The 16772-nt window shown below is 42.6% G+C and overlaps 1 protein-coding gene across 1 annotated transcript in view; it reads right to left on the reverse strand.

The window, feature by feature from the left end:
- LOC126236409 (keratin, type I cytoskeletal 9) overlaps positions 1–16772 on the reverse strand; it is a 102135-nt gene that overhangs the window by 73062 nt on the left and 12301 nt on the right. Inside the window, exon 2 of the mRNA XM_049945706.1 lies at positions 3858–4152. Coding sequence (XP_049801663.1) covers positions 3858–4152 — 295 coding nt within the window. The remainder of the gene's footprint in view (positions 1–3857; positions 4153–16772) is intronic.

A 16772-nucleotide genomic window follows, 5' to 3' on the forward strand; every position in this document is an offset into this window, starting at 1 on the left:
TTGCTCACATGGCAGACGCTTTATCCATCTGAGGCACCGAGGGCACAGATGAATACCGCGACTACAGGGACTTATTCCTTGCACGCTTCCAGTGAGACCCTCATTCTCAGCTTTCCACAATCTACATACGTAATGTACCTAATAGATATTTGCCCATCCACTCATTACTCGCGCACACCAAGGTGACGATTCCCGTAAGAGTTCGGGCAACCTGTGCACATTCGCACAGACGAAGGTCAATGACTGGGTAGCCTTTAACTGTATATACACTCCTGGAAATGGAAAAAAGAACACATTGACACCGGTGTGTCAGACCCACCATACTTGCTCCGGACACTGCGAGAGGGCTGTACAAGCAATGATCACACGCACGGCACAGCGGACACACCAGGGACCGCGGTGTTGGCCGTCGAATGGCGCTAGCTGCGCAGCATTTGTGCACCGCCGCCGTCAGTGTCAGCCAGTTTGCCGTGGCATACGGGGCTCCATCGCAGTCTTTAACACTGGTAGCATGCCGCGACAGCGTGGACGTGAACCGTATGTGCAGTTGACGGACTTTGAGCGAGGGCGTATAGTGGGCATGCGGGAGGCCGGGTGGACGTACCGCCGAATTGCTCAACACGTGGGGCGTGAGGTCTCCACAGTACATCGATGTTGTCGCCAGTGGTCGGCGGAAGGTGCACGTGCCCGTCGACCTGGAACCGGACCGCAGCGACGCACGGATGCACGCCAAGACCGTAGGATCCTACGCAGTGCCGTAGGGGACCGCACCGCCACATCCCACCAAATTAGGGACACTGTTGCTCCTGGGGTATCGGCGAGGACCATTCGCAACCGTCTCCATGAAGCTGAGCTACGGTCCCGCACACCGTTAGGCCGTCTTCCGCTCACGCCCCAACATCGTGCAGCCCGCCTCCAGTGGTGTCGCGACAGGCGTGAATGGAGGGACGAATGGAGACGTGTCGTCTTCAGCGATGAGAGTCGCTTCTGCCTTGGTGCCAATGATGGTCGTATGCGTGTTTGGCGCCGTGCAGGTGAGCGCCACAATCAGGACTGCATACGACCGAGGCACACAGGGCCAACACCCGGCATCATGGTGTGGGGAGCGATCTCCTACACTGGCCGTACACCACTGGTGATCGTCGAGGGGACACTGAATAGTGCACGGTACATCCAAACCGTCATCGAACCCATCGTTCTACCATTCCTAGACCGGCAAGGGAACTTGCTGTTCCAACAGGACAATGCACGTCCGCATGTATCCCGTGCCACCCAACGTGCTCTAGAAGGTGTAAGTCAACTACCCTGGCCAGCAAGATCTCCGGATCTGTCCCCCATTGAGCATGTTTGGGTCTGGATGAAGCGTCGTCTCACGCGGTCTGCACGTCCAGCACGAACGCTGGTCCAACTGAGGCGCCAGGTGGAAATGGCATGGCAAGCCGTTCCACAGGACTACATCCAGCATCTCTACGATCGTCTCCATGGGAGAATAGCAGCCTGCATTGCTGCGAAAGGTGGATATACACTGTACTAGTGCCGACATTGTGCATGCTCTGTTGCCTGTGTCTATGTGCCTGTGGTTCTGTCAGTGTGATCATGTGATGTATCTGACCCCAGGAATGTGTCAATAAAGTTTCCCCTTCCTGGGACAATGAATTCACGGTGTTCTTATTTCAATTTCCAGGAGTATATATATATATATATATATATATATATATATATATATATATATATATATATATATATATATATATATCTCAAGATAGTAACTGTTCTCGAAAAACCAGATACCCAGCCATTGAGCTTCGTCTGTGTGAATGTGCACAGGTTGCCCGAACACTTATGGGAATCGTCACCTTAGTGTGCGCGAGTAATGAGTGGATGGGCAAATATCTACTAGGTACATTACGTATGTAGATTGTGGACAGTTGAGAATGTGGGTCTCACGGGAAGCGTGCAAGGGATAAGTCCTTGCAGTCGGGTTATGCATCTGTGTTCTCGGTGGTTCAGATGTGTATACAGTTGGTGCAGTGGATATAGTTGCACCGGCACGGTAGCTCAGCTTGTTCGGTCAGGGAGCTACTTGCCCTCTGTAATAAAAAAAAACTGAATAAAGGAATCAACGATCAACTTGAACGGATGTATTGTGACCTCCGCCCAGACCATACGCAACGAGCAATACCGAAAAAAAAGATGGATAGAGCGTCTGCCATGTAAGCAGGACATCCCAGGTTCGAGTTCCGGTCGGGGCATGCATTTTCAGCTGTCCACATCGAGGTATATCAACAACACCTGTCGGCAGCTGAGGGTTTCAATTCATTATCATTTATTCTAGAGAAGCTGCACGGTCATCAGTGGTATCTGTTCTTTCGAGAACAGTTACTATCTACGTATATAATTTTTTTTAGCTTAACGCATTGATTTACATATGGGAAATAAAAAGTAGAGGGCACTGGATATCCAATAAGAGGAAATGTAACATTCGTCATAATGAATTTCTAAATCCGTGTGCCTCCAGACAAAATTATATTTCATTGTAATTACTATTTGGATTTGTGTATTTTTATGTATTAAAAAAGCAATTTAACTTAAACCACGCTTTTATTTATGGGAAATAAAGAGAGGGCGTTGGTTTTTCAGTACGACTTAATCCTATGGTAGGTGTGTGGAACTGTAAACAGCGACCTCAATTGGACTAATGCTTGTACATGGTAGAGCTAGATTAGAATGTATGTCGTTATAATTACATTCAGTATACATGATTACTTATAACGGTACGAAACTGTGAAATTGTAATTATTCACATTTATGACATGGCGTTTGATCAATGTGCTGTTTATATAATGAGATTTTCACTCTGCAGCGGAGTGTGCGCTGTTATGTGTCTCGGCCCGGCACACAGTTTTAATCTGCTGTTTATATGTCTGATTCTTGTATGACTTTTATTTATAGCACTGATGTTGGCTGCACTGTCAGTCGAAATCTAGATCTGCAATGCAATATAAAAGACAGATGATATTACGATGGATGCCGACCTTCTTTCTGTCCTGTGTTAGAAGTATTTGTTTGGAGTATAAGGTTTGCATCAGTCAATAGTCACATAAATTTTATTTATTGAGTAGTATACCAGTTTCACCTTTTCAGTCGTTGTAAATAATCCATAATGCTTCTTGGCCGATGGCTGACCGAAAACTCGATACCGGTGTATCCAATAAATAATATTTGTGAGAGCACTGAATGCTGTAAACTTTGTAGACAAAATTAGTGAAATTACGGGTGGTGTCTGCCAATAACGTGCCAGATATTAAGATATTTTGTTTGGGGTGTAGCCTTACATAGAAGAGAAACGTGAACGATTAATGGCGCAGAGGAGAAGAGAAGAGCATGGTTTGAAATATGACGCTACAGAGAAATGCTGAAGTATAGGGTAGGTCGAATATGTAATGATTGGGTACTGAACAAAAAAACTAACCTAAGGACATCGCACACATCCATGCCCGAGGCAGGATTCGAACCTGCGACCGGAGCAGCAGCGCAGTTCCGGACTGAAGCGCCTAGAACCGCTCAGCCACAGCGGCCGGCAGTTCATTCAATACATCGGGCTTATCAGCAATTGAAGACTGGTCCTGGGACATCAAAGAGAAGTTTGTTTGGTGACAGAGGGGTAGAAATTATAGTGGGATATAAAGGTTGACTATAGTAAGGATCCTCTAATGGGTTGATGTTGCAGTACTTGTGCAGCATAGAGTGGGGTTGAGAGCTGCGTGAGACCAGTCTTCAAGAATAACAATCCAGGACAGATGGATTTCGTAGTTGCATCACAATACGGGCTGCATGTGAGTGCACGGCGTACACACCGGAGACGATGAAGGTCTGCTGCTGCTGCTGCTGCTGTTGCTGCTGCTGCTGTGAGTCGGCGTGCTGCAACAGCGGGTCATCCTTGCGCTTGGCGGCAGGCTGCGTGACGAGCGGCGGCGTGGGCCCGGGGCCCGCGTCACCAGCCGCGCCGAACAGCCCGCCCCCGCCGCCCCCGCCGCCTCCGCTGCCTCCGGCGCCGCCGTCCTGGCCCTGCCCGCCCCCGCCGGAGCCGGCTCCGGCGCCGCCGTCCATCTTGCCCAGCAGGATGTCCGAGTGCTGGAGACCGAGCATCACCTGCACAGACCGGTCACCGCTGTAGGCTGCTCAAATTGCAGTCCACAAACCTGACACATCTCCATGATGGCGAGCAGCGTCTACTTTCACTTTTAACTTCCTTCTCAAAAGTTTTGGAAAATATACTGATTTTAAGAATAGTTCAACACGTCTACACGGTGTGCGGACATTTGCCACGCCAGACATTTGCCACGATTTTACCTGCCCCGAAGGGTCTCCCCCTCCTCCTCCTCCTCCTCCTCATCGCTTACTGAGCCTTTCCGCTGGTTTACTTAACATAGAACCAGAATCTCTTTGGATTTTCCGTCGCATTTCTAGACAGAGTTTCGTTGTGGATACTATCAAATGCATCTCGCATTGAAATCCGCACCAAATTTCGAGCCTCAGTAAAACTTCGCCAGTCTTGGAGATTTTGTGTTCGTTTAAATTATACTTGCCTTTTTCGGTGCTCCTGCATCAGCTTTCTGTCGTGTTTTGTGTACCGTGGGAGATCAGTTCCGTCTCTTATTAATCTATTTGGTATGAATCTCTCGAGTGCTGTTGATACTATTTCTTTCAACTTAAGCCACAAATGGTCTTCACTTACATAGTTTGGAGAGATTGGAGACTGTCTCTTACAAAGACGTCAACCGATTTTTTAGTTGCTTTTATAAATAGATTTATTTCGCGTTTAGTTTTGGTGAATTTCTTTGTTACGGAACTGAGCCTCGCTACGACTGTGTGTTCACTAATCCCTGTATCCGTCGTGATGCTCAGGATTATTTGTGGCTAAGAGGTCAAGTGTGTTTTCGTAACCATTCACAATTTGAATGGCCTCGTGAACTAATTGTTCAAAATAATTTTTAAAAAAGGATTTAGAACAATTACGGAAGTTGTTTTCTATCTACAATAGGGTCTGAAATGTATTTTTGTCAACATACGGAAGATAAATTGAAGTCAGTGCCAACTCTGATTGTATGAGTAGAGTACCTATTTGTGATCAGACTCAAGTTTTCTTGGAACTGTCCAGCCACTGTTTCATCTGAGACCGGGGGTCGGTGAAAGGAGCCAGTTATTAATTTATTCCGGTTGTCGAATTTAACCTCCGCCCAAACTAAGTCACAGGAATTATCTGCTTCAATGTCGTTTGTGAGCTGGAACACACATTACATTATTTTTCCTTAAGTTCTGCTTCTTGTTCCTGTTGTAGTGCAGATCATTACAATTACGGCTTTTCCCTCCAAAGCCTAGGACGCTTTCTCTGTGACCCTGTAAATACCACAGCTAAACAACGTAGAACAACAACGTACGTTACAAGCATAGCATTCTGTATTACTTCATTTCCTTATTTCTAACATTTTAAAATTGTACGTCGACTTTAGATGACATGTCAATCATAGAACTAATTAGTGAACGTATTTTCAGTCATGTTTTGAACATTGTCCTGCTACACTTTATTAACTAATGTTTCGCCGCAAGGGATATCGCATTTTAGAGGGTAAATTAATATGGAGGATGTCGTTATTTTTTTTCAAACATTCACATACCCATTACTTCTTTCCTTATTGTCTTTTGGGCATGCAGTTGTGGTAATTAAAGTAGGCTCAAATGCAGTGATCAAAAAGAAATGATTAGCGTACATTCGCATTCTCTTTACATCGTTCCTTGTTGCTCTCATTGCGATGGACTGTTTCTATCGCAATCAGTAAGCGTGAAAGGAAGCTAACGTACAGACAGAGGGATCTATATTTATACTTGGCAGAACTAATTACAAACTGACATAATCGTCGGTGTTGCTTTCGTTTCCCAAAAGTTATAAATATATCTATTTCAGAAAAGAAGCTCTGTATTTGGCCAAGATGTCGAGAAGAAGGTCGCTTACGTATACTGGTTGTATCGAGTAAGATGTAGAGACGGCGGTTTGAAAGCGGACAGAAGTAGGAAGGGCGTACCTTACCTGAGGGATCGCTACCTGGCGAAGAGGCAAGTGTGGCAAATGTCCGGCGTGGCAAATGTCCGGCATTCGTCTGCACAACTTGCCTTGCAGAAGAGCTACTCCACTGAACACGCCACTTACCATTAGGCTAAACCCTGGAGAGTTGGACCACTTTTTCTTCTTCAGCATAAAATATTTTTGTTTTTTTAACTTTTTTGACTTCTGCCAGCGCATTCGAATAGCGTGTCATATAAACTTAACTGAAATATATTATTGAGGCAATGCTACTTAAAATACGAAAGATATGATAAAATGAAAAAATACCTGAATGGTCCATCTCATCCATGGGTGTGTGGGTGAGATGGACCAGTGTACTGGATGAGACGGATCGCATCAAAACCGCTATATATGAGGAAAAGATTCAATTAAAATTCCAAATTTTTGTTTGTAATAAGTTGCAACGAGGACAGAATTATACTATTAAATACAGGGTATATCAAAAACAATCATCCGATTTTAAAAAATCATAACTATTACGTCATTTGAGATACGTTCATGAACAACATACTGTTGGAAAGAGCAAACTCTCGAGAGTTCCCGCAGCAGTCTGTGCCCACTTCAGTTCTAGTAAAAAAGGTGTCGGGACAACAGAAATCGTTTTGTGTTCTACGTTTTGTGCAGTGCGAGTCAGTAATAGCTGTTCAGCGTGACTTTCGTACTAGGAATGGTATACGGATCCTCCTACAGCACAGAGCATTACACGATGACATTAACAGTTCCGAGAAACAGGTTATTCGTGTAAAGGCAAATCGCCGGGCCGTCCCCGACTGGTAAATGGTCTATTACTTAACTATTTAACAGTTAATTCAGCGCTGTACAAGGCAAGATATTTTCAATAACAGTACAGCACGGGGAAAAGAAAATATGTAAAACTGATTTTCAGAACCCGTGGGTTTGCATACTGATAGACAACCTGAATAGAAAATGCATGCTATAAAGCCTCTCGGACGCTTGAGTTCACAAATACTTGCACTGAGTGTAATTTTGTTGATGAAAACATAACAAAATTAGCTTACTTTGGACACTTACATTCTTTTATTTCTTTTGGAACAATTTTTGGGACGATACCACACATAAGCACAAAATATTCCTTGCATAGAAGCAAGGATAATATTTGGTGACTAAAAATTAGCGTACTAACAACAACCTCAAAATACATTTACTCTCTTACGAGTTTTGTGGTGAAGAATCGTGCACTACCTGAAAATAATAGTGGTTGTCATAAATATGACACCAGAAACAAATATACCTCCTCTAGCCACAACTTAGCCTTACTCTGCACAGAAGGGAGCAACATATGCAGCCGTAAAAATGTTTCACCACATCCTTTGAGAGTTATAGGTGCAACCTGATAAAGGAAGTTACAAAAACAAAATGGAATAATTTCAACTTGACAACACTTTCTACTTCATAGACAAACTTCTGTGCAAATAGTATATACACAGTTGAATTACAATTATCAACTTTTGTTGAAGATAAAAATTTTAAAAAATCCATTTATGTAAATTGTGAGCACGTAGCCACGTATCTTATTAGCCATCATACTAACACGTACCACATCGTCGCGATTTATCAAGAATGTAATCCACGAAACATGCAAAAAATAAAAAAAAAATACAACAATATGTAAAACCCACAACACTCTACGATCGTAAATATTTGTTGTATTCAATGACCGTCAATCGTAATGATCATCTTCGGATTGTTCTGTGTCCTTAAAACAAATACTTGCGATCACAGACTGTTGTGGATATTACAGATTGTCAATCTTTGGGTCGCTGTTTTCTTTAAAGTACCAAGTCACTCTTCATACAAAAAGAAAAAAAAACAATAACTGGAAATTGAAAGTAAAAACCCCGGTGACAGCAGCTACTCACTGCGGCGTGGATTCGCCGGTTCAACAGAACAGTTTCAGCATCTTGCTCTTACATGATGCCCGGCACGCAACTCATGGAATTTGACGAGTACAAAGTGAATAGGCATACGTCCTTCTCAAGTGCATCCCAGATTGGAACAATGGGTAGAGGCCTTACGATCACAGAAACCAGGTAAGTACCCAATTATTTTATTCTTGATAATAATACGATTACAGTTGTTGGTAACATTATTTTACCCTCGATATGTTCGCGAAAATACATGTTTAATTCCGGAGATACGCATAAAACATCATCCGAAATTGTGCTAAACGCATTCTCTGCAAATTATTTCGAGTAGTAAGTTCATGAGCCCACGCGAATGGTAAACGGTTGTGAAAACACATTTGATCTCTAAGCAAAAAATAATAATGAGTTAATAACGAGTATCAAAACGGATACAGGGATTAGTGAACGTAGAGTTATCATAGCGAGATTGAATATTGTAACCCCCAAATCATCCAAAAATAAACGAAAAATGTATCTACTCAAGAAAGCAGATAAAAATTCAATTGACGCCTTCCTGAGAGGCAATCTCCACTCCTTCCAAATTAATAATATAAGTGTAGACCAGATGTGGCTTGAATTCAAAGAGATAGTATCGGCAGCAGTTGAGAGATTTATACCAAAATTGACGAACGATGGAGCTTATCATCCTTGGTACATAAAACAAGTCAGAACACTGTTGCAGAAATAACTAAAAACAAGCGAAACTTAGACAGACGCAAAATCTCCAACATCGGCTATCTTTTACAGAAGCTCGAAGTTCAGCGCGGACTTCAATGCGAGATGCCTATAACAGTTTCCACAACGAAACTTTGTCTCAGTCTCGAAACCTGGCAGAAAATTCAAAGAGATTCTGGTCGTATGTGAAGAATGTTAGCGGCAAGAAACAATCAGTGCCTTCTCTGTGCGATAGCAATGGAGATACTATCGAAGACAGTCATGCCAAAGCAGACTTATTAAACACAGACTTCCGCAATGCCTTCACAAAAGAAGACGAAGTGAATATTCCAGAATTCAAACAAGAACAGCTGCCAACATGAGTAACGTAGATGTAAATATCCTCGGAGTACTGAATCAATTTAAATAACTTAATAAAAGCAAGTCTTCTGGTCCAGACTGTATACCAATTAGGTTCCTTTAACAGTATGCTGATGCATTAGCTCCATACTTAACAATCATTTAAAACCGTTCGCTCGACGAAAGATCCGTGCCCAAAGACTGGGAAGTGCACAGGTCACACCAATATTCAAGAAAGGTAGTAGCAGTAATTCACTAAATTACAGGCCCAAATCATTAACCTCAAAATTGAGCAGGATTTTAGAACATATATTGTGTTCGAACATTATGAATTACCTCGAGGAAAATGGTCTATTGACACACGGTCAACATGGGTTTAGAAAACATCGTTCTTGTGAAACACAACTAGCTCTTTATTCGCATGACGTGTTGAGTGCTGTTGACAAGAGATTTCAGATCGATTCCGTATTTCTGAATTTCCGGAAGGCTTTTGATACTGTACCACACAAGCGGCTTGTAGTGAAATTGCGTGCTTATTGAATATCGTCTCAGTTATGTGACTGGATTTGTGATTTCCTGTCAGAGAGGTCACAGTTCGTAGTATTTGACGGAAAGTCATCGTGTAAAACAGAAGTGATTTCTGGCGTTCCCCAAGGTAGTGTTAGAGGCCCTTTGCTGCTCCTTATCTATATAAACGATTTGGGAGACAATCTGAGCAGCTGTCTTAGGTTGTTTGCAGATGACGCTGTCGTTTATTGACTAATAAGGTCATCAGAAGACCAAAATAAATTGCGAAACGATTTAGAAAAGATATCTGAATGGTGCGAAAATTGGTAGTTGGCCCTAAATAACGAAAAGTGTGAGATCATCCACACGAGTGCTAAAACGAATTCGTTAAACTTCGGTTACACTATAAATTAGTCAACTCTAAAGGCCGTAGACTCAAGCAAATATCTAGGAATTACAATTGCGAACAACTTACATTGGAAGGAACGCATAGAAAATGTGAAGGCTAACCAAAGACTGCGTTTTATTGGCAGGACACTTAGAAAATGTAACAGATCTACTAAGGAAACTGCCTACACTATGTTTGTCCGTCCTCTTTTAGAATACTGCTGCGCGGTGTGGGGTCCTTACCAGATAGGAGTGACGGAGAAAACCGAAAAAGTTCGAAGAACGGCAGCACAATGTGTATTATCTTCGAAATATGGGGGAGAGTGTCACTGAAATGATACAGGATTTGGGCTGGACATCATTAAAAGAAAGGCGTTTTTCGTTGCGACGGAATCTTCTCACGAAATTCCAATCACCAACTTTCTCCTCCGAATGCGAAAATATTTTGTTGACGATAAAATAAGGGAAATCAGAGCTCGTACGTAAAGATATATGCGTTCGTTCTTTCCGCGCGCTATACGAGATTGGAATAATAAAGAATTGTGAAGGCGGTTCGATAAACCCTCTGCCAGGCACTTAAATATGATTCGCAGAGTATCCTTGTAGATGTAGATGTAGATAATGTACTTCGTTCTTGGTAATATCTCTTTCTTGCGTCTTCATTCGTTAGTCTCCATAAAAAACGTAGACGTGAGAGAAACATGTTGGGAAGGGATGAACAAGGCAAAACGGTTTTGTATAAAAACTCAGCTTCCTAAATTCGAACGATATAAACCTCAATACCGGAAAAAATTAATGAAGAGCTATATTTGGACCACTGCTTAGTAGTGTTGCAAACATTTTAATTAAAGTGATAGAGGAGGCTATTGAAATCAGATAGATTGATCGAACTAGTAATAAAAAAGTCAACAAGAAAAAAAGTCTAGGAATGAACATAAGAATGAGAGCGATAGAATATTACAACATGAGTAGTTGAACTGTAGTTTATAGGGTAATTTACGAAAAGACTTGTGGGGCAGATCAAGACATTAATAGTATATATGACAAATAGTCGATGATATGGGATGCAGCGGCCATATTGAACTGATAAGGACATTTGGCAACCGAAAAGAATGCATCAGAAAGATGAAAGGCCGCGCTATCATTTGGCTAAGCGAAATAGACCCGCGCAGAGTGGCCTCGTGGTTAGAGGCGCCATGTCACGGATTGCGCGGGTCCTCCCGTCGGAGGTTCGAGCCCTCCCTCGGGAATGTGTGTGTGTGTGTGTGTGTGTGTGTGTGTGTGTGTGTGTGTGTGTGTCGTTCTTAGCATAAATTGATTAAGTAATGTGTAAGTCTAGGGACCAATGATGTCAGCAGTTTGGTCCCTTAGCAATTCACAGATTTTAACCTAAATCAGTCGTAAGTTAACTGGAGTATCAGTCCTTAGCGATTTAGGGTGGAACTGATAAATAAATCTAGCGTTTGGAAAGGCACATTCCAGACACAGTGATTGGTAGCATCCTAAGGAATTGCAGTTACTGAGGAAAGAAGTCGACGAATTCTTGAGTGCTGTTTATCGGTCTGGAACTCTTACCAACATGAATTAACGAAGTAGGCGCAGAAGATTCAGAGAAGAGGTGCACGATTCATCTCTCAGTTTCGTTAAGTCAGAGTGAGAGAGTCGCAGAGATGCTCCACAAACAGCAAAGGCAGACGCTGCGAGAATAACATTTTTCATACTGAAGAATATCGCTTACAAAATTCCGAGCTTCCGCGTCCGAAAACCAGTCGAGAAACACAATGCTTGCTGCAAAATACATATCTCGTCACGACCTCGACTCTAAATTTAGAGAAATCATAGCTGGATAGAAGGTACAGGCATTCTGTCTCCGCGAGCACCGTCTCTGAATGGGTCAGGAAGTGGAAAATTAGTCTGAGGCACCCCGCACATCATCTCTTACAGCAGACGTTGAGGTGGATTCGTAAGGTACGAGGTGGTGCGTAGTCTTACTCGGGTTGCACGTCTCTAGTTGATCTCCAAATAAACACTTGCCCGTAACCAACAAGCTCTTCCAGGTATTGTGCGCCGTAAAAACGGTGGCAGATCCCCTTTTCACTCCGCACAAATATTAAAGTAGATCACCATAGGCTTCAAATGTATCTGCTTTTCGACGAACTCGTTTCTTGTTAGCGCCCTACGCCAACATTCATGGTATCTCGTCCCTCCAAGTGACCAAATAGGTGCTTCTACCAGTCAAACACAGAATTCCTGTACGCGCCCTAATCTCATCCTCTGTGACGCTGTTAACAGAGGTACCGGTACTCGTGTAGGAGTCTGGTTCCTATACTGGTTATGATGGAGTAAGTTCTGGGTCGTGTAGCTGATTACTTTTTATTCTTACCCTACAGTCAACTGGCGAATAACCTGCTTCGCTGTTATGACGTTAGCTACCCTCAACGATCCCTGTCATCCACACGTTGTCGTTCAACAAAGTAGATCACCTTGGCAACTTTCTCTGATCAATGTACTCAGTACAGAATATTGTCGCGGAGGATCTTGACAAGCCCAGCGTCTGCACCAATTTTTGAATGGAGAATCCTACGCGTCGAGCCAACATGATTTGACCTTAATCAAACGTGTAGAGACCTCGTGTGCTGCTCGTCCTGTACATGACTGTCCAGTGCAAGGTCTGATGGTACCGCGATCGTGTGACACGTTTAACTATGGCATTTCAAGGTAGCTATAGGTGTGGTTTTTCTCTGACATGTCAGCTATCCCTAACTCAGATGCTCATCCCTGTATTACTAGTTTTAGCAGCCCTTTAGGTACACCAAAAAGAATTTATCAGAGACACAATGACACAAATCCGAACATAGAAAGCTAATAATAATAACCAGTTGTGAATACAGATGTTTTGATTTGACATCACATCATTTATTTGTGCGCTCATTAGTGGCTCGTCTTCGCTGGTGGATCAAACAAGCATCGACACGGGGCGAATCACGACTGAAGAATAAGCAAAATTTATTTTCTCACGAGTGCGCTAAAGATACTTCAGACTATTTTCCCTCAGGCAGAAATATCCAATTGATAGGTATAGACACACCGACAGACACGTCTCCATCGACAACCATCTGCCCTCGTCATACATCCACCTCGTCCGTTGTAACTATCAACGGTTCTGATATTTGCCTGACAACCGAGAGAAAACTTGGTCAGAACCTGTCAGTCGGAGCTAAACATGCATATAGATATGGAACAGCCACATGTAAACTTATAACGTGTATTGTTGAGACATATGATCCTTCAAGGTGAATGTTGGATGATCAAAACAGCTTCGTCAAACAAACAAGTAGGTCGGCGAAGGTAGGGACGTTCCTGGAAGAACTGCAGGGCCAATAAGGAGGGGGAACAGGTCTAAAAACCTAAGCACTGATGTTGATAATGATGAATGAATGATCCTTCGGGAAATGTCCGGCCATTATTGGCAAGCAGAGCATGTGTGCCTCTTGATTGTCTCAGAATGAGTCTTTAAGAATGTAAAACATTATCAGCTGTAGACTGTAAAATTAATCGATTATTTTCTGCTGTTGGCCAGTTTCAAATGTGAAGTCATTATCAAGTAGTATCATAGCACACCATGTCGCACAAGGTATGATATGCAAATCAATTTATCAGTCCACGTGTGGAATCTTTGTGAATAAGGTGAAGTTTTAAATTGCGAGAGTGAGTTTTTTAAACTGTCATTTTTAACGAAGGAACAGGAAATTTTATTAACATATATGACTATCCTTCCACCATGAACCATGGACCTTGCCGTTGGTGGGGAGGCTTGCGTGCCTCAGCGATACAGATGGCCGTACCGTAGGTGCAACCACAACGGAGGGGTATCTGTTGAGAGGCCAGACAAACATGTGGTTCCTGAAGAGGGGCAGCAGCCTTTTCAGTAGTTGCAGGGGCAACAGTCTGGATGATTGACTGATCTGGCCTTGTAACATTAACCAAAACGGCCTTGCTGTGCTGGTACTGCGAACGGCTGAAAGTAAGGGGAAACTACAGCCGTAGTTTTTCCCGAGGACATGCAGCTTTACTGTATGATTAAATGATGATGGCGTCCTCTTGGGTAAAATATTCCGGAGGTAAAATAGTCCCCCATTCGGATCTCCGGGCGGGGACTACTCAAGAGGACGTCGTTATCAGGAGAAAGAAAACTGGCATTCTACGGATCGGAGCGTGGAATGTCAGATCCCTTAATCGGGCAGTAGGTTAGAAAATTTAAAAAGGGAAATGGATAGGTTAAAGTTAGATATAGTGGGAATTAGTGAAGTTCGGTGGCAGGAGGAACAAGACTTTTGGTCAGGTGATTACAGGGTTATAAATACAAAATCAAATAGGGGTAATGCAGGAGTAGGTTTAATAATGAATAAAAAAATAGGAGTGCGTGTTAGCTACTACAAACAGCATAGTGAACGCATTATTGTGGCCAAGATAGACACAAAGGCCATGCCTACTACAGTAGTACAAGTTTATATGCCAACTAGCTCTGCAGATGATGAAGAAATTGATGAAATGTATGACGAGATAAAAGAAATTATTCAGGTAGTGAAGGGAGACGAAAATTTAATAGTCATGGGTGACTGGAATTCGTCAGTAGGAAAAGGGAGAGAAGGAAACATAGTAGGTGAATATGGATTGGGGGGAAGAAATGAAAGAGGAAGCCGCCTTGTAGAATTTTGCACAGAGCATAACTTAATCATAGCTAACACTTGGTTCAAGAATCATAAAAGAAGGTTGTATACCTGGAAGAATCCTGGAGATACTAATAGGTATCAGATAGATTATATAATGGTAAGACAGAGATTTAGGAACCAGGTTTTAAATTGTAAGACATTTCCAGGGGCAGATGTGGATTCTGACCACAATCTATTGGTTATGAACTGCAGATTGAAACTGAAGAAACTGCAAAGAGGTGGGAATTTAAGGAGATGGGCCCTGGATAAACTGAAAGAACCAGAGGTTGTAGAGAGTTTCAGGGAGAGCATAAGGGAACAACTGACAGGAATGCGGGAAAGAAATACAGTAGAAGAAGAATGGGTAGCTCTGAGGGATGAAGTAGTGATGGCAGCAGAGGATCAAGTAGGTAAAAAGACGAGGGCTAATAGAAATCCTTGGGTAACAGAAGAAATATTGAATTTAATTGATGAAAGGAGAAAATATAAAAATGCAGTAAATGAAGCAGGCAAAAGGGAATACAAACGTCTCAAAAATGAGATCGACAGAAAGTGCAAAATGGCTAAGCAGGGATGGCTAGAGGACAAATGCAAGGATGTAGAGGCTTGTCTCACTAGGGGTAAGATAGATACTGCCTACAGGAAAATTAAAGAGACCTTTGGAGAGAAGAGAACCACTTGTATGAATATCAAGAGCTCAGATGGCAACCCAGTTCTAAGCAAAGAAGGGAAGGCAGAAAGGTGGAAGGAGTATATAGAGGGTTTATACAAGCGCGATGTACTTGAGGACAGTATTATGGAAATGGAAGAGGATGTAGATGAAGATGAAATGGGAGATAAGATACTGCGTGAAGAGTTTGACAGAGCACTGAAAGACCTGAGTCGAAACAAGGCCCCGGGAGTAGACAACATTCCATTAGAACTACTGATGGCCTTGGGAGAGCCAGTCCTGACAAAACTCTACCATCTGGTGAGCAAGATGTATGAGACAGGCGAAATACCCACAGACTTCAAGAAGAATATAATAATTCCAATACCGAAGAAAGCAGGTGTTGATAGATGTGAAAATTACCGAACTATCAGTTTAATAAGTCACAGCTGCAAAATACTAACGCGAATTATTTACAGACGAATGGAAAAACTGGTAGAAGCGGACCTCGGGGAAGATCAGTTTGGATTCCGTAGAAATGTTGGAACACGTGAGGCAATACTAACCTTAAGACTTATCTTAGAACAAAGATTAAGAAAAGGCAAACCTACGTTTCTAGCATTTGTAGACTTAGAGAAAGCTTTTGACAACGTTAACTGGAATACTCTCTTTAAAATTCTGAAGGTGGCAGGGGTAAAATACAGGGAGCGAAAGGCTATTTACAATTCGTACAGAAACCAGATGGCAGTTATAAGAGTCGAGGGGCATGAAAGGGAAACAGTGGTTGGGAAAGGAGTGAGACAGGGTTGTAGCCTCTCCCCGATGTTATTCAATCTGTATATTGAGCAAGCAGTAAAGGAAACAAAAGAAAAATTCGGAGTAGGTATTAAAATTCATGGAGAAGAAGTAAAAACTTTGAGGTTCGCCGATGACATTGTAATTCTGTCAGAGACAGCAAAGGACTTGGAAGAGCAGTTGAACGGAATGGACAGTGTCTTGAAAGGAGGATATAAGATGAACATCAACAAAAGCAAAACGAGGATAATGGAATGTAGTCAAATTAAATCGGGTGATGCTGAGGGGATTAGATTAGGAAATGAGACACTTAAAGTAGTAAAGGAGTTTTGCTATTTAGGGAGTAAAATAACTGATGATGGTCGAAGTAGAGAGGATATAAAATGTAGACTGGCAATGGCAAGGAAATCGTTTCTGAAGAAGAGAAATTTGTTAACATCGAGTATAGATTTAAGTGTCAGGAAGTCGTTTCTGAAAGTATTTGTATGGAGTGTAGCCATGTATGGAAGTGAAACATGGACGATAACCAGTTTGGACAAGAAGAGAATAGAAGCTTTCGAAATGTGGTGCTACAGAAGAATGCTGAAGATAAGGTGAGTAGATCACGTAACTAATGAGGAGGTATTGAATAGGATTGGGGAGAAGAGAAGTTTGTGGCA

The sequence above is a fragment of the Schistocerca nitens genome, chromosome 2 (assembly GCF_023898315.1).
Source record: "Schistocerca nitens isolate TAMUIC-IGC-003100 chromosome 2, iqSchNite1.1, whole genome shotgun sequence".
Classification (NCBI taxonomy): Eukaryota; Metazoa; Arthropoda; class Insecta; order Orthoptera; family Acrididae; genus Schistocerca; species Schistocerca nitens.